At 30.6% G+C, this 19516-nt stretch overlaps 1 protein-coding gene across 1 annotated transcript; it reads right to left on the reverse strand.

The window, feature by feature from the left end:
* Positions 1-14800: 14800 nt before the first annotated feature.
* Positions 14801-15985, reverse strand: LOC105767555 (extensin-like). Its single transcript, XM_012587119.2, has one exon. It carries the CDS (start codon positions 15983-15985, stop codon positions 14801-14803), a length of 1185 nt encoding a protein of 394 aa, XP_012442573.2.
* Positions 15986-19516: the final 3531 nt, after the last annotated feature.

Below are 19516 nucleotides of genomic sequence, written 5' to 3' on the forward strand. Positions count from 1 at the left end.
ATTTGTAAAATAAATTTTTTTATATTTTCAGCCCTCCTGTAAAAACAAATCAGAATAATCATATCTAAACCAGCCAAAAGTAATAAATCTATAGATCAATAAATAATATAATAAATATCAATAAATAAAATAAAATTCGTATTATTCTTACAAAAATTTTAAAAGTAAAAAAATGATAATTAAAAGTCAAAATTGAAGTATATTTACACGATAGTCTAAGACGGTATTTGCATCTTTGAAACATCTTCATCATACTCTGAAGGCTCTGCTGAGTTCATCAAACTTTGACGCTCTTCTGCTCCTCACTGCAGACTTTTACTTCCATCGCTATAGCTTCGCTTCCCTTGCTTTGCAGCACATGCTTCTCTCTCGTTGCTGTCACTCTCTGCTTCTCTTGCTACCGCATCGCTTTAAGTCATTCTTTGAGTTCTTCATACTTTCGTTGAACCTCAGCTTCTCTCGCTGCTGCATCTGCTTTAAGTTGTAGCTGGAGTTCTTCATATCTTTTTTGAACCTCAGCTTCTCTCGATGTTGCCTCCGCTTTAAGTTGTGTAATTTGCTCAGTTGTTGTCGCTTGCATTTGAGCCATCTGGTCTCTTAACCTCTGAACTTGACTTTCACTTCGACTCAAGGCATATATTGTTGCGAGCTAGATCCAAAATATTGGGATAGGTTAACAAAAGATCCTTGAAATCGAACCCGACCATACCTTTCAGGACCCAAAACTTCAGTGATAATCCGGTTATCAATGTCGTCAATATGAACAGAACTATCACTGGAAGCAATCGCCAGACTCACCTTTTTATCCTTTAATTTTTCCTAAAAATAAATCACATAGTTAGGAGCATAATATATATTAAAAACCCAATGCAACATAACTTAACAATATTTGCATTACAATAAATGAAATAAACCATTAGAAAATAAACACTATAAATAATTAAAACAAGTGAAATTGTATTAAGCAAACGTACCATAATTTCTGCAGCTTCAGGAGTCATAGGGTTTCCATCTTTCTTCCTATGTATAATGTCAAAAAGTTGAAGGCGTCCAACTTTTTGACCGGACGACAGTTCCTACAATACAATAGTAAAAATATTAATTGATAGAAAGTAATAAATATCTGCCAATATTAAAAAATTCAAAATACCTCTGCATGAGCTACACACGCAAAACTTTTCGACCCAGCTGTGTGAGTGAATTTTTGTTGTTGCCTACTATTTTTTCCAACTCGTTCACGATCCTATATTATGAAATTATTAGTACGTTAATTAGGAAATACTATACACCAAAATAATTACAAAATTTTATAAGTTACACATACTTCTCCTTTCTTCGAAGTCCAAAATCTAACGACCTCTTCCCACTGGTACCTCAGCATTCCCGGCAGGACATTTTGTAATCTCTCGTCGAGTGTTGTTTTTGTCTTAAAATAGTCTTTCTTTAAAGTGCTCTTATGGTCTCTCCATCTTTTTCCCAATGCCTTCTTTACATAAGCATCGGAGACCTCTAGAGCAAATCTCGCCTACAAAAAACACAACTTAAGAAAGTAAATGTAAACAAAACTTAAACCCAAGTATTATAAATGACATACACGTTTTGTTACCTCAATGTTATCGAGAGCTTGGTTCTTGTTACTCTCGGCACTTTATGCCATGACTCAAGTTAATTGGCAACATATTTGCATTCCGTGCTAGAATGCCCATGTATCCTGCTAAAAGCGAGCTTCGATCCAACAGGCTAACCAAAGCTATTCTGGATACTTGGACACGCCGATCGGATCTAGCTCAGATAAATCGCTTTCGATCAGACGTCCGCGAACTCTCCGCGTCCTACCAGTTTCATCTGAAAAATAAAAGTATTGTAATATACGAAATTTAAAAAAAAATAAACAAGAAGTCAACACACATGTAAATTAAATGTTAAATTACTTTGAACTTCTATAGGTTCCTCAGGTGTAACCGGAACATTCGAAGATCCAATAGCAGTCTATTGTTCAGTGCTGTTTGTTTCCGCCGAGTTTGGAGTACCTTGAACAATGCGGTGCGATCGTACTTTCCTTCTAGGCATTTTATCTGCAATACAAATAAATTAGTTGAAAACTTTGTATACAATTACAACAATAATATCATATATAAAATAGTTGAAATATCTTCATTCGTAAATATAATTAGATAATGGTAAAAGCTTACTACATTATAATTCGTAAATATTTTCATCCGTATCCTGGCGGACCCATTGAAATTGTCTACTAGTACTAGGGATGTTTTCGTTTAAGTTCTGTTCTGGAAATGGCAAAGTTTGTGTTCTGTCGTCAATGTCATCTCTACTTCCACTGCCCATGTCAAACAAGTCTCTAGGGATGTTACGGAGTACAACGTACCAACCCTCATCAGTTGGATCTTTTGAGTAAAAAACTTGTTTGACTTGAGAAGAAAATACATACGGCTCATCAATCAATTGTTGTCCTGTGTGAATCAATCGAGCGAAGTTTACCATTGTGAAACCAAATTGATCTTGCTTGATTCCACGTGCAGTATTAACATCGGCCTAATCACCTCGAAATAAGACAACTTTCCATTTTCCGTAGTAATCCAACTCAATTATGTCAGTAAGAAGTCCAAAATATTCCACATTTCCCTCCACAGGATTATTGTCCCTAGCACTAGCATAACTTGTAATTGAGGAATTAACAACTATTCCACAATTTTGCGTTCTCCTCAATCTCTCGCGATATTTTGTATGAAATCTGAATCCGTTTATGAGGAACGCACTATATCTTTTAACCACCCGATTTGGACCTTGGGAAAGCCATTTAACTTCGTCGGTGATGTTCTTCCCACTCCAAACCTATTGAATGGAAAGTAAACTGAGTAATTAAAAATGTTTTGAGTAAATATTATTATTTGTCGGTGAAAGCTCCAATTACATACCGTTTGGCTTAACCATTCATGAAAAGATTCTGTAAACAACTTATTGATATCTCGATGTTGTGTTCTTCGGGAGCGCGAACGAGATCTCAATATTTGTTTGTACTCACTATGTTACAAATATGTTCAATTTGTTAGACTATAAACAATTTTTAAATGATGAATATTTATCAAATTTCTAGAACTTACTTGCGTAAAGGTTCCACTGATTCGTGGTGAAACAGAACATATCGATGTGCTTGTACCCACGATAAATCATCTAATTCTGCAATTTCAACTTTACCGATTGGTTCTCCAAAACTTTGGAATAAATAATTATCGGTAAAGTTATGATCCGTGAGTCCAGCATTTCTATTTGGTCTGTTCAACCTTGTTTCAACATCTTCCAAATATCTTGAACAGAAGGTCATACATTCCTCTGCCAAGTAGCCTTCAGCAATCGATCCTTCTGGATAACGCTTGTTGCGGAAATAAGACTTTAATATAGATAGGAACCTAAACACGATATACAATATTATCAAAAGTTGTAACTAAAGGCATATAGGTGAATGAAGGAAAATTTTAAAAATTGTAATTAATACCTTTCTATGGGATACATCTATCGATAGAAAACGGGTCCGCCAAGAATTGCTTCATGTGGGAGATGGATTATCAAGTGAACCATAATAGTGAAGAAGGAAGGTGAGAAGATTTTCTCCATGTTGTATAAAGTTAAAGCGGCTCGATCCTGTACCTTCTGAAGTTCTTGAACATCCAAAACTTTGCCACAAATGGCTTTCATTATATTGGATAGTTCAATTATACAAGACGTCACCTTCTTGAAATACAACATCGTGAAACAACTGGCGATAAATCTTGCATCAAGATGTGATAGTCATGTGATTTTAGCGAATATAGTCTTCGATCTTTAACACTAACACATCGAGATATATTTGATGCATACGCATCTGGAACCTTTATATCCTTCAACACCATGCAGAACACTTCTTTCTCTGTCTTAGACATTGAGAAAATAGAAAGCGACAACCGATATTTACCATTCAGAAGTGGATTCGGATGAAGATCAGGTCGAATTCCCATCTTAACTAAATCAAGTCGACTCTGAAGATTGTCTTTTGATTTTCCGTCTACATTCAAAATTGTACAGACAATGTTCTCCTAGACATTTTTCTCAATATGCATAACATCAAGATTGTGTCGTAAAAGGTGGTGCTCCCAATAAGGCAACTCAAAAAAATACTTTTTTTTTCCACAAGTCCGCCTCAGTAGGATCATCCTCTTCATCGGAGTTATCATCAGCTTCATCATTTGATCTTCTATTTCTTTGCGTGTTTGCCAGTTGATTCATCTTCCCATAACTGAAATTCATATCTTTCAACATTAACAAGATTTCAGATCCACTTGTCTGCGAAGGAGCTTCTCTGAACTCTTCAGTACCGTCAAATGCCGAACTCTGAAATCTAAATCTATGATTTTCCGGTAACCACCAACGATGCCCCATGTAAGAGAACTTCTTCCCATTGTATAACCATTGCGAACATGTTTAGTGCAAAGACAACAAGGGCACGCATAACGACCCTTGGTACTCCAACCGGATAAATTGGCATAAGCGGGGAAGTCATTAATGGTCCACATCAAAGCTGCACGTAAATTAAAGTTCTCATTTCTCAGCACATCGTATGTCTCAACACCAGCCCATAATTGTTTTAACTCTTCAATAAGTGGCTGTAAATAAATGTCGATATCATTCCCGGGCCTTTTTTCTCCAGGGATAATCATAGATAAGATAAGGGAAGATTGCTTCATGCAAATACACGGAGGCAGATTTTAAGGAACAAACACTACTGGCCAAGTACTGTATGCAGTACTCATGATCTTGTATGGATTAAATCCATCAGATGCTAGGCCAAGCCTCACACTCCTGGGATCGCTTGCAAAGCTTGGAAATTTATTGTCAAATGATTTCCAAGCTAAAGAATCTACCAGATGCCTTAATAATCCATCATCGGTTCGTCCTTCATGGTGCCACATCATTGACTCCGCTGTCTTCGACGACATGAAAAGCCTTTGAAGCCTTGGTATCAGCGAAAAATACCGCAAAATCTTGACCGGCTTCTTTCTTGGTTGTGCATCATTTTCATCGTCGTTCCCATCTTCTGTGTTTCTATTTATCCAACGGGATTCGCCGCATACATGACAGCACTGTTGGTTTCTCCGATCGCCCCAATACAACATGCAATCATTCGGGCAACTATGTATTTTGTTGTACCCAAGACCCAAGTCTTTTATCATTTTCTTCATATCTTTGCATGACTGAGGGATTTTTGCAAACGGAAACATTTCTCTCAAAAACTCTAACAGCATTGTCAATGAGTTCCCGGTCCACCCTCCCAAACATTTTAACTGGAAAAGACGAATGCAGAAAGACATTTTTGAAAATTTCGATCCCTCATATAGCTCTTCGTTCATCTCATTAAGTAGCGCGTAGAACTTCGCCGCTTCTGCATTCGGCTCTTCATGAGGTACACTTGTTCCCAGTTCGGTAAAAGCATTTGCACCAACATTACAATCATCAGATGCCATAAAGTCAGCTGGGAATGGCGACTGAAAACCATGATTGTGCATATTAAATGCATCCCGCAACATACCTTCCATGTCATCCCCTCCAACAGACTGATGGTATGCAGTACTAGGATAAGATACATCCATCGTTGAAGAGGAGGTACTAGGCGGGCATTCTCCATGAAAAAGCCATTTTTTATAACCCCAACAAACCCATCAACAATTAGATGCTCGTATACAACTTCGCGATAATGCCAGTTTATGTTCACACACTTCTTACACGGGCAAAGAATCACGTTCTCTTGGCTTGCATATTGAAATGCAAAATTTAGAAAAGTCTCAACTCCGTTTCGATAACCGTTGCTTACCCTTAACAAATTCATCCAAGATCGGTCCATATCTCAATTCTTGAAGTCTGACGTTGACAATAAATTGCACGGGTAAGTTATGTATTATGTAAGTTATTATTATGTAAGTTATGTAAGTAATGTATTATGTATGTTATGTATAACATGTAATTAAGTTATGTAAGTTGTGTATAATGTTAGTTATCAAAGTTATGTATTATGTAAGTTATTTAAGTTATGTAAGTTGTGTATTATGTAAGTTATGTAAGTTGTGTATTATGTAAGTTATGTAGGAGGCTATGTATGTTAAGTAAGTCATGTATTATGTAAGTTGTGTATTATGTAAGTTATCAAAGTTATGTATTATGTAAGTTATTTAAGTCATGTAAGTTGTGTATTATGTAAGTTATGTAGTCTATGTATTATGTAAGTTATTATGTTATTATGTAAGTTATGCAAGTTTATATATAAGTTTATATTATGTAAGTATTTCACTTTTATGTATCTTATTTATAATTATTTTTAAAATTATAAAATTCATTTCTAATAAAATTGAAATGTAGGATATATATCCATATCATATATGGGGTAATATATTAAAATATAGGTTTTAATATTTAAAATAATATTTACAATTATTTTAAAATTATAAAATTTATTGACAATAAAATTGAAATATAGGTTATATATCCATACCATATATGGGGTGATATATTAAAATATATGTTTTAATATTTAAAATAACATTTACAATTATTTTTAAAATTATAAAATTTATTGACAATAAAATTGAAATATAGGTTATATATCCATACCATATATGGGGTAATATATTAAAAATATAGGTTTTAATATTTAAAATAACATTTACAATTATTTTTAAAATTATAAAAATAATTTACAATAAAATTGAAATATAGGTTATATATCCATACCATATATATAAATTTTAATATATATATATATATATATATATATATATATATATATATATAAATTTTAAGTAATGTAATATATTTAAGTAATGTAAGTTATAAATTTTTGTAAGTAATATATTTAAGTAATGTAATATATTTTAGTAAGTAATGTAATATATACTTTAATTTTAGTAAGTCATGCATTTAAGTAATATATTTAAGTAAATTCTAGTAAGTAATGTATTTAAGTAATATATTTAAGTAAATTTTAGTAATTAATATATTTAAGTAATGTAAGTTATAAATTTTAAAAATATATATATTAATAATTCATTGACATTCATTGACAATTGACTAACAGTCAATCAATTAATCGATCAATTTATTGAATAATCATAGATTATTAAACATTAACATTCAATCAATTAATCACATATAACGTCGATAATTTATTCATTGACATAAAATTGAAAATCGATAATTTATTCACATTAAACCGAATAAACTAATCGCCCATAATTTATTCAATTACTCAAATATAAAAAGTGATTTAAGAATCATAATCTGAACATTATGAAATTTGCGTAATTTTTTTTCTTGGGTAAATGATACGTAGCAAAATAACAAGCATAATTTAAAACTAGCATAACTTGTAATAAGCTGCAAAGTTACACGCAAATTGAGCTAGCAACATATAAAGCAAAGATGATAATTAAAACCGATACCCACAGCTTTAAAACCAAAAATCTTAATTAAAACTCCGTTTTAAAACTAAAAAAAATAATTAAACGATAAAGCTAAAATATAACCAAATCCGAAATTTAAACATTTGGAGGTGTTTTTTTTAAGAAAACTATCTAGGGAAACATAGAAATAAATACCTCAAATTTCCTCAACTTCGAAGCAAACTTCTGTAGAAAAAAAAAAAGAAAAACACACACACAAGTAAATTAGTACCAACAAAGCAGAAAAAAATAATGAAGGAAACAAAACAATATTTAACTAAATTAAGATACAAATCTAAATTTGAATTTTAATTATCACAACAATCGAACAATACATAAAGACCAATGCAGAACAAGACTCTATATTTCTTCAGAATTACCGTATGAACTATTTCCATATCAAATTCACTTCATTAGTCATACCAAATATTAATATCAAATATTTAACAACTTTGATTCAGATGAAATATCTAATATCAAATTCACATCAAAGAACATTTGACAGTAGCCTAAATTTAGGATCTAACCAACCATTCTTTTACAAATTATGAACAGTTGACAGTAGCTAAGCTACATCTACAAACTAATCTCTGATCACAATTTGACAAATTGCAGCATTGAGTCTCATAACCCACAAGATATAATTAGTTACATTTAACTAAATATGAATAAAATCTATTATTAATTAATATATGTTGCTATCGCAAAACAAGGTAGAAAACAGAACAGCTATTTGCATATTCATTCAGAAAATCTCGCAAAACAGACTAGAAAACAAACTAGATCCCTTTTGTTCAAATTGATTATAAAACAGTCATCCCGAGGTATTGAAATTTAAGCAGCAAAATCTGGTATCGATTTCTCCACACTCAAACCACAGGTGTGAAACGCATTTTAAACATTTATAAATTTCATAGCTTTATTTTTTTATATATCTGATTGACCTCATGAATAACATGATAACAGAAATGAGTCTTATATATTTTGTAATCAATTTTTGCAGGCATTGAAGGCTAAATTGGCGAAAGATAGTGAACTTCAACTCATCTGCTTCAGCTTGTTTGATTTAGTAAAGCGGTTAGTCAATTCTCTGCAACATTTATTCAGCAAATTGAATTTTCTGTTTTCATTTGCATCTTCTAATTTCTAAGCTATTTTGGTATATGAAAATATGAATTTCTAAACATTTTTCAAATACATAAAACTTTAAAAATATAAAAATACTCAAGCATTCGATCCTTACACTGGAATCCAAGTAGCATAGATTAAAACCGGTGTTTATTTTTTCTTTTCTAACAAAATCCTAACCAAATAACTGACATTTATAATCAAAATAAATCATAAAATAAATAAAATACCTTTTAAAATTATAAAGCACAACAATGTTATTGTCAACAGAACATAACTAAAAATTTAAAGAAAAAGAACAGCGAAATAAACAAAATGAAGGGAGAAACACGCAGAAATCCCCAAACCCTAGACATGCAGAAATCCCCAAATTCCCTAAATTCCCAAACAAACTACCAATAGCTTGGTGATTGAACTTGGAATCTAAACCCCAAATTCCCAAATTACACTGAACCAAAACCCTAAATCAAGATACAATATTTCGAAAGGAAAAAACGCTTACCTTTTAACCACAAATTTCGCAGCTTTGATAGTATCCTGTGAAGATTGACTAAACCTTTTCTTCGTTTGTGATGATTTTGAGTTCTCCTCTCCCTTTTTTTTTCTTTGTATTTTTTCACGATTTCTGGGGAAAAGTTGGGGGGCCTTTTTGGGGACAAAATACGTTTTTCGGCTAAGTGTTGGGATGAAATACAGAATGAACAATTGTGGCGTTTGTAATATAGCGCCACTAATACCGTTAATGTGGTAGATAAACGGCAGCGTTTTTTTAAAACTGGAAAGCAAATTTGCGGCGCGCTTTAGCTTAGCTAAAACATACCTTCTTGGCGCTTTTACAATTGCGCAAAAAGCTAGTAAATTCGAACAAAACTACATCGTTTTGACCAAACTATTCATAATTTTTTGCGGCGTTTGAATAAAACGCCGCTAATGCCCATTTTTTGGCGTTTTTACAAAAGCCACTAACAAATTAAATTCTTCTCTTGAAACAGCCTTTTTTTTAGAAATTTTAAAACATTTTTTTAATTCATATTTAAAAACACAATATATAATTACAAATTATGCGGCGTTTAATAAAACGCCGCTAATGCCGTTAATATGCAATAGAAAACAACAACGTTTTGATTAAACTACTGAGCAACTTTGCGCGTTTTCTTCCTAGCCTCTAATACCCAACTTTAGTGGCGTTTTTGCCCTTAACGCATGACGCGTTAAATTCTCACCAAAACTACACGTTTTACCAAATTATTAATAACTTTTATGCGTTTTTGCTCAAAACGCCGCTAAATCTCACATCTTTTACTTAGTATTATTTGTTTCTTTCGTTCTTCTATGTTTCATTAGAATTTTAATTAATTAATTATTAAAATTTTAAGTAATGTTTAAAACTATCGATAAAATCATAAATTTTAGTTTTTTATTTCATTTTATATTATTTTATTTTTTCATATATTTGGATCCTATCCAAATTAAATATAAGTAATTACTATATATATATATATATATATAAAATATCAATTGTTAATGTTAAATATTTTTAAATATAAATTTTAGTAATTAAATGTATCATTTAACAAGTCGTCTAAAATAAACCAAAACCCTAATTAATTAATCCATTCGGTATACATGCATATATAAATTAAGTGATATATATATATATATATTATATCTCTAATTAATTTAATAATATATACTATACATATCTTTGAAATATCTTAAATGATCACTGAACCCTCCCCCAATTGTAGGATTCTTGACATGTGCTATCGGTGCCCTAGGAACATTGCCAATATCGAAAGGGGGCATCTGCTAGCTTCCAATTAACCCTCCAAATCCCGTCGTTCATCAATAAATATTTTTAGAACGATCCTTTCTACTATAAATTAGAAGGCTGAACCAGATTTTGTAGAGTAGTGACAAAAATTTGGAGAAACAAAACCGGACGGTCACTACTTAATATTAAATTTATTAATTATTATATATTTTACAAACATATAAGAACATATTTAATATATAAATTAAAAAAACTAATTAATCTAGCCCCTAACTTGAGTAGTACCCTTAATTGACACCCTAAACCCTAAATCCCTAACCCTTAACCCTTAAATCTCCTAGCCCCTAAATTCCTAACCCCTAACTCCTAACCCCTAAATCCCTAACCCCTAACCCCTAAACCTTATATCCCAAACCCTAATAATCATATATACCCCCTATATATATACCTTCCAAAAAATTCCCTAAATCTTTAATAATCATAAAAACAGTTAAAATCGATTAAACAATAATTAATAGTTAAAAATTTTGTATAAAGTAGCAATAAACAATATTATTCTTTATAAAATTTATTTTTACATAAAGTATGGAATTTTTAATATTTTATTTTATTGATAAATAATGAATAAATTTCTCTAATTAACAAATTTATTATATTCTTAATTTCTCAAATAGATATATAAATGAAAAAATAAGAAGGACGAACAACTATATATATATATGGCATTTTTCTTTAATATTGATGAAGTGATAACAAAAGGAATGATAGCAAGTTAGGACGATATATATGCATATATTTTAATTAATTGAATGAGATCAATTCAAATTCACAATTTGATTTAAGTATTTAATTAAATGTTTGTCATGAAATATTATAATTAGTTGAGTATTACGTACTATTTCAACCTTGAATTTAAATTAAATAATATATATTATCCATCAAATTTTTAATCCTAATAAAAAAACATAATTTTAAAATTTTAACCTTTTTTGGATGTTGATCACATCCACAATATATAATTTAAATTAATACTATATTAAATTAATAATCATATATATATATACCTTAAACCTATAATATTAAACCCTAAATTAGCTATCTTGATAATTAATTAATTCAATATTTTAAATTTAAAATCATACTATATCTGCTTTTACGATTATATAAAATTTTTTACTATATATAATAATATAAATTAAAAATAAGCAGATATATTAATCATGTATCCAAAAATCTTCAAAATTATTTTAAATAATAGTATTTTAATTTTTCCATGTGATTTATTTCAAATTATTTTTATGTGTTATTTTTCTGAATATTTTAAATATTTAATTAGATTTAAGTTGAATTTTATTTAATTAATCTAAATAATAAACCAATTAAGATAAAATGTTTTTTTGCGGCGCTTCAACAAAAACGCCGCTAAAACCCCAACATTAGCGGCGCTTATCATAGAATCGCCACTAAAAATCTTAACTTTAGCGTTGCTTATATAAAAACGCCGCTATAAGACCAAATATTCGCGGCGCTTCAAAGAAATCGCCGCTAAATACCTTAACTTTAGCGGCGGTTGATTAAAAACGCCACTAAAACCCCCGACCATTAGCGGCGAGAGCCTAAAAACGCCACTAAAAGTAAAAGCATTAGTGGTGCAAATATAAAAACACCACTAAAGCCCTCCGAAGACAACCAAACGACGTCGTTGGGATTTTTTTTTGGCGGCGTTTTTGTCAAAAACGCCGCTAATGCATATTTTCAGCGGCGCTTTTTTATTAACGCCGCGAAAGCTCATTTTTAGCGGCGTTTTCTGTCAAGCGCCGCTAATTCTTGAATTTTACCGACGTTTTTAATCGAAACGCCACTAAAAGTGCCGCTAAAACCCTGTTTTGGTGTAGTGTTGGCTATATGCCTTTGCTAGAGTAGCCTCACTATCACAACAGATAGAAATAGGTGAAATTGGCTTAGGCCATAAAGGTACATCATAAAGCAAATTTCTTAACCATTCTGCTTCTTTAGATGCAGCGCAATAAATTCTGCTGCCATGGTGGAATCAGTAATACATGTTTGTTTATTGGAACCCCAAGAAATGGCTCCTCCACCAAGAATGAAGATCCATCCACTAGTAGATGCATGATCTTCCAAACTTGTAATCCAACTAGCATCCGAATACCCTTCTAAAACTGGAGGATATCAATTATAACACAATCCATAGTTAATAGTTTTCTTTAAGTACCTAAGTAATCTATTCAAAGCTTGCCAATGCAAACTACTTGGATTACTTGTGTACCTACTAAATTTTCCAACAGCATATGCAATATCTAGTCTTGTACAAGTCATGATGTACATAAGACAACCAATTAGACTTGCATATTTCAATTGATCAATTTTCCTACCAGTATTAGATACTAATTTTATTTGAGGATCCATGGGTATAAATGTTAGTATACAGTTGAAAAGATCAAACTTTTTAAGCACCTTTTCAATGTAATGTGATTGTAATAAAGCTATAGTGCTTTCATCTTGGATTATTTTAATCCCAAGAATAACATCTGCTACACCTATATCCTTCATAGTAAAGTTGCTTGACAAGAATTTCTTTGTGTTTTTTGTTTGTTCCAAATCCGTGTAAAAAATGAGCATGTCATCTACATATAAGCAAATTATGACACCTTTTCCATTTTTAAATTTGCTACATATGCACTTATTAGATTTATTTATTTTATAACCATTAGCTAAAATAACCTTGTCAAATTTGTGGTGCCATTGTTTTGGTGCTTGGAGTATCCAAAACATAAGCAATCTTCAAAGTTGATAATAAGAAGTGCATCTTTTTCTGCCATTGTCGAAAATTGCCACCATCAAACCGATCAAGTTTGACAAAGTTGGAAACCAACTCCCTTAGTGTTCCACTTTAATGTGTTGTGGTAGTCATCATGAAATATAACCTTAAAATTGTTAGTACAAATCTTCGGTGAGGAAAATCTCGACCACACGAACGAAACTCGAACAGAAAAGAAGAAATAGGACAAGGCTCCAAGGCGTGCATCAAGCTACTATCTTTAAGGTTATATTCGCCCCTACCTATCTTCGGTGTGCAAATGAGTTCCAAGCAAATTAACCTCGAGGATATAATGAAGCCAATGACTATTTACGTTTTGTACTGACGAGAATAGTCTACTACGCATTGAGCAATGTATAACAAGAAACTCAATTTCTACAAAGGATTTTTGCAGTAATACTTTACAGAATAATCTAATAATATTAAAAAATGAAGGAATGAAAGAAAAATATTAAAATTTGTTGGTGTGTTTTCCAAATGAAATCCCATTCCTATTTATAGGAATTTTCATGTCTCTTCACGAGACATATTTCAATAGGTGTTTTTTTGAATAATAATATCTTTAAAATAAACACATAATTATTTATTTAATATTTTAACTATTTAAATAGTTATTCATTTATAATTATCGAAACACTATAAATATTTGAAAATGTTCCAACACCACCAACCTATCAAACAATTGTCATTGAATCTTGATAATTTTGACCTATATATTGTGAACTTCCAATAAAAAAAAAATGAAGCCAATACTATTCTTTTTTCGAGAAAAGTAGGTGATGTTTGGCCTTACACAATTGCATCTTTCAAATCACGTAAGGTATTTGTCTTGAATTTCATTTGATTCTTCAATACCTAATCAGATCTCTTATACTATATACTTATATAATAATCACAAATGTATTCCTGAGTTAATCAACAGTAATTAAGGGCTAATTTATCATTGAACTTCAAAAGTGTCATGAAAAATAATTTTTGAAAATTGTTTTTAAAAATACCTAAAATTATTCATAAACCCTCCCAACTCTTAAATAGGAGGATAAATACGCTTCAACGTGCTCAAACTCATGTCCTTCTGCACTGGCAACAATACCAATGCTAATCAAGTTAATACTCAATCGGCTTTTTAAAATATTTGATAGTGTTTACCATTACTTTTAAAAGAGTAATTTTGAGAAAATATAATATCAATTTTAGACATAATTTTGTAAAGTAAAACCAACTTTGATTTAGCTTGTTTGGTCAATTTTTTTGGTTAGTGCGTTGGATTTATAGGGTTAAATATTAATTATATATTATAAAACATAATTTTTAAATAATTTAAAATTACTATAAAATAAGTTAATTTTATTGGTTTAGACACTAGAAATAATTTTAAAATTAATATTTGTAAATGTTCACATGTTTCGTTTAGTCAATAAAAATTAAATTAAATAAACCAAATGGAATGCAAAACCATAAATAATAAACTCTCATTTTATTTATTTAATTAAAAAAAACTAGAAAACCATATTAAAGCTACCAAAACAAAAACAAATTTGGGTGCCTAAATAATCTAAAAACCCTAATCATTTCAATCTAATAAAACTGGGAGCAATGTTGTCTGAGCTTATAAACAAACCACCTATTCCGACCGAACATTAGACGATGACAGTTTCCATCCACTTCCTCAAAGGCTTCACAACATTGTTTACCAACGTTCATATATTTATTAAATGCTGCTCCCCAAATCTCTCTGAAACAACCTCTGAAATTCTCCAATGCACACCAACACCGTGTACGATATTTCACAATATACGGAGCCCATTCTGGTACTTGGCAATAATCTGAAGGATTCGGACAATTTGGTTGCTGCTTCTCCGGTGGTTTCGGAGATGACGGACTTGGTTTAGCCCGTGTCGGTGGCTCCTCAGATGGTGGTTGCGGTTTTGGTTCTGAGGGAGGGTTAGGTTTAGCAACTGGTGGTGGTGATGGTTGTGGATTTGGTTTAGGCACTGGTGGTGGTTGCAGTTTTGGTTCAGAAGGCAGGTTAGGTTTAGTCACTGGTGGTGGTTGAGGTATTGGTTTTGGTTCAGGAGGCGGGTTAGGTTTAGTCACTGGTGCTGGTTGTGGATTTGGTTTAGGCACTGGTGGTGGCTGCGGTTTTGGTTCAGAAGGCGGGTTAGGTTTTGTCACTGGTGGTGGTTGCGGTTTTGGTTCAGAAGGCGGGTTAGGTTTAGGCATTGGTGGTGGTTGTGGTTTTGGTTCAGAGGGCGGGTTAGGTTTAGTCACTGTTGGTGGTTGTGGCTGCGGATTTGGTTTAGGAATCGGTGGTGGTTGTGGTTTTGGTTCAGAGGGCGGGTTCGGTTTAGCTACCGGTGGTGGTTGTGGTTGCGGTTTTGGTTCAGGCACTGGTGGTGGCTGTGGTTTTGGTTCAGAGGGCGAGTTTAGTGGTAGTTGTGGTTTTGGTTCAGAGGGCGGATTAGGTTTAGGCACTGGTGGTAGTTGCTGATTTGGTTCAGGCACTGGTTGCGGTTTTGGTTCAATTACTGGTGACGGTGGTTGTGGCGAAATGGGTGTAACCGAGGCTGGTGGTGGCGTACAACACAAACATGTACAAGAATTGTCTTGTTGTGAAATAACATAAGGCTCCTGTTGTACAGCTGAATTGAAGGAAGAAGATTGGGACATGGAACAATGACAACTGCAACCACAACCTAATACAGCCTTCAAACATGATGTCCACAATAGCAATACTAACAATGTAACCGGAATTCCTCTCATTCTTCACTTCACTTTTCATGCTTATTTTTCATCAAAAATCTCATTTTATAGGCCATGAATCCCAAAATTTTATCTCATTTTTGAAATTTGAAATTATTAGTTGATTTTAAGATAATAATTTTGTTTTATTTAAAAATATTTTAAGTTTTGAAATTATAATTTTGTAAAAATAATTATATTAATTTTGGTACCTAAAATAATTACATTATTTGTGTTTCAACAATGTAACCTAATTTCAATTTGGTTATTTATTATTATTTAAAGATAATAGTATATATACATATATATTACTTTATCCAATATTAATGTTTAATGTGCAATTTTATATATAAAATTTTGATTCGATCTAATTCTAATAAATGATTAACACAATTATTGATATAGCATCATTTTATGTTTATATAATAATACGAGAAATAGATTATATTTATTTAATAAAAATTGATGAATTTATTTATTTAAATGTGTATTATTGAATCAAAATTAAAGTTTCATGAATACATTTGAATTACAATCAGTGTATAAAATTGCACATTGAATCAAAGTTAGTGTATAATTTTAAAATGATCCCAATAGTATCAACTAATTGAATGTCAACCTTTAAATGTAATTTGTTAACTTGTAGAAAAGGAAATTTGGTAAATAAAGGGATAAACACCAAAATTATATATGAATTTTAATAAATTTTGCAATGATATATATCAACTTTAATTTGGTATATTTGTATACATCAAATTTTAATTTTGGTTCAGTTTTCACATTTTGCTAACCCGTTATCTATGTCTTTTATTAAATTAGAAAACAAACAAATTAATTTAAATTATTTACACATAGATACACTTGGAAATTTGATTCTTATTTCCCCGTAGCGCTTTCATTTTGAACACTGATGGGGTGCAATTCATTCGAAATTCAATGTAGCATCGACTGAGTTGATAGTGTTAAGGGCTTCACGATATAGATAACTTGCAAGTAGAGTTGTGGGGTAGTCGAGAAGGCTTGAGATTAGCGAAGTGTTTATCTATTTCGAGTTTAATTGTTGAACTGGATGCTTTGACAGTCCTTTATTTCCTAACTAAGCTTTGTGAAGGATCTCATCCAAGATTTGTTGAGGGATGGGTAAAAGATACTAGACATATTCTTAGAGAAGGGAATTCAATGTGCAGACCACCTTGGACAAAGTATTGAGATGGGATTTATGTTCCTCGTCCATCCACTTGCAACTTTCCTTCCCTTGCCACAAAGGAATAGTTAAATTGTATATCACCTTTATGTACAAAAAAAAAAAAAAAACTTATTTACTACATCATTTAAATTTATTAAAATAAAAATAATTTATTTTCTTCAACTATACTTGACTTGTGACTCAAAATGTAAACCCACTATTTTAAACATATTGTTTAATAATAAAATAAAATACTTTTTCTCTCAAAAAATATTTTTTTGTATAAACTAATATATTTTAAAAAAATTTAAATTTTTTATATTTTAATATTTGAAATAAAGAGTTTATATAAAATCAAATGAAAGGGTGAGTATGTGTATATAGAATCAAATAGATTTGGATTATTAATCATCACAATTTAGAAATTTCTTGTGGAAAAGAAATAATTTAGAAACTATTTCGAGTCGTTTAATCCTTTGATGAGGTGTTCTTGGCCAACATAATTTATATTTCTTCAACTTTCACCTGATTTAAAATTTTGTCCAAGTTTATTTATATTTGTAAATGACTAATCTCAATCCATTTTACATATATATTTTAAAAAATATTTAATGATATTTTAATTTAATATTTAATTTTATAAAAAAATCAAAATTTTAAATATAAACAACTTAATAAATATATTTTTGTATGATTAATATTTTAAATATTCAACCGTTATCTTTCATATTTCATTTTATAGACCATGAGGTCAAATTTGACATAAATTTAAAAAAATTAAACTATTTATTTTATATAAAAAACTTTGAACCGTTCAATAAGTAATAATATAGACACTTTTTAGATCAACGTGATATATATATATATATATATATCGAATCAATTAAAAATTTACATGCATAACAAGTATAATTATATCGATAAATTCAGCGATTGAATCATTAAAATATTAACCGTACAAAATATACAAAATGTGTAAAACTACTATAATTTTATCCCGGTACAAGTGAATTCCTTCCCAATATATGAATTTTCAAAAGTTAACATCTTCTCCAAAGTTAGGTTGTTAAATGACTGTATCCTTTTTATACCGGGCTAAGGGTTAATCAAACAAAGGAAATTGAAAACTTGTGTTTGGTTTCTAAAATAATTTTTGTTTCTATTTTCTATTCTTTTAAAAGTAGTTTCCATTTTCTATTTTAGAAATTGAAAAGCACATTTGGTTAATAAAAAAATATTTCGATAATGAAAAATTAAAACATGTTTGGTACACTATTTTCTTATAATAGAAATAACTATATAATTTATATGGATTCGAATCGAGGAAAGAGATTTTAATATATATAAAATTGTTAAAAATAATATTTTTGAGTTTAAATTATGATAATTTAAAATTTAAAATTTAAAATTTAAAATTATTGTTTTTAACCTTTTTCAAGTACGGAACATTTTAAAGAAAAATATTTTCTAATTCTCACGCATTTTCATTTTCCAAAAATTATTTTAAAAAATTTCAACCAAACATATTTTCCTTATTGTTAGAAAATGAAAACAAAAATGATCCGGTTTCTTGAAACTAGACGCGATACCTAATTCTCGTATTTGAAGCAATAGAAGTCCATCTTCACACCTCCTATATGCTTGTGGCATTCATCCCAACCTCATGTCAGTTACACTGGCATTATTTTTAACCAACACTTCAATACTTGGATGAATTATAATGTGAGAAGATAACCTGTATTATAGGTGATTTAAAAAGTTAATAGTCTGATGAATCAAAATTGGGCAAATCAGTTAATAGATTATTATGATGTCTATTAAGTCCAAATGGGAAGATATTTTATCTTGGATATCGAAGTGGATGACTCAAAAGATAAAGACATAGATGCGATTGTTTGTATTGACAATACATCGGACAAGTTTCAAGTAGAATTAATCCTAGAGCCATTTATGGATTAATTCACTTGTGATGTTCATAGGATAGGTTACCGCAATTCTAAGTAGATGACTATGTGTGTGTGACTCATATATTTTGATATATTAAAATCCCGAGTTCAAATAACTAAAGAGCTGAAAGCTGATACATTGGGTATATGACTTTTGCATGGCATAACTTTATTTGCTATTTCATAGTAATTGACTTTTTCATGAAGAAAAATGTAATATTGGGTAAACAAAATTAACCAAAAATATTAAGAATACCCTATGAAGGTAACATACTTATAACAAGGTAATTGAACAAATATTTATTAAATTGCTTTCAATGTTATATAATAAGAGAGTTCAATCATGGTACTTTATTGAATGAATCCATGTTTAATGATGGGTGTCGAATCCATCAAAAATAAATTCCTACGCCTAAATTG

Source organism: Gossypium raimondii, chromosome 5 (assembly GCF_025698545.1).
Source record: "Gossypium raimondii isolate GPD5lz chromosome 5, ASM2569854v1, whole genome shotgun sequence".
NCBI lineage: Eukaryota > Viridiplantae > Streptophyta > Magnoliopsida > Malvales > Malvaceae > Gossypium > Gossypium raimondii.

Bases quoted from the DNA above. Each gene is read 5' to 3' on its own strand.
- LOC105767555 (XM_012587119.2), bottom strand. From the start codon at position 15,985: ATGAGAGGAATTCCGGTTACATTGTTAGTATTGCTATTGTGGACATCA.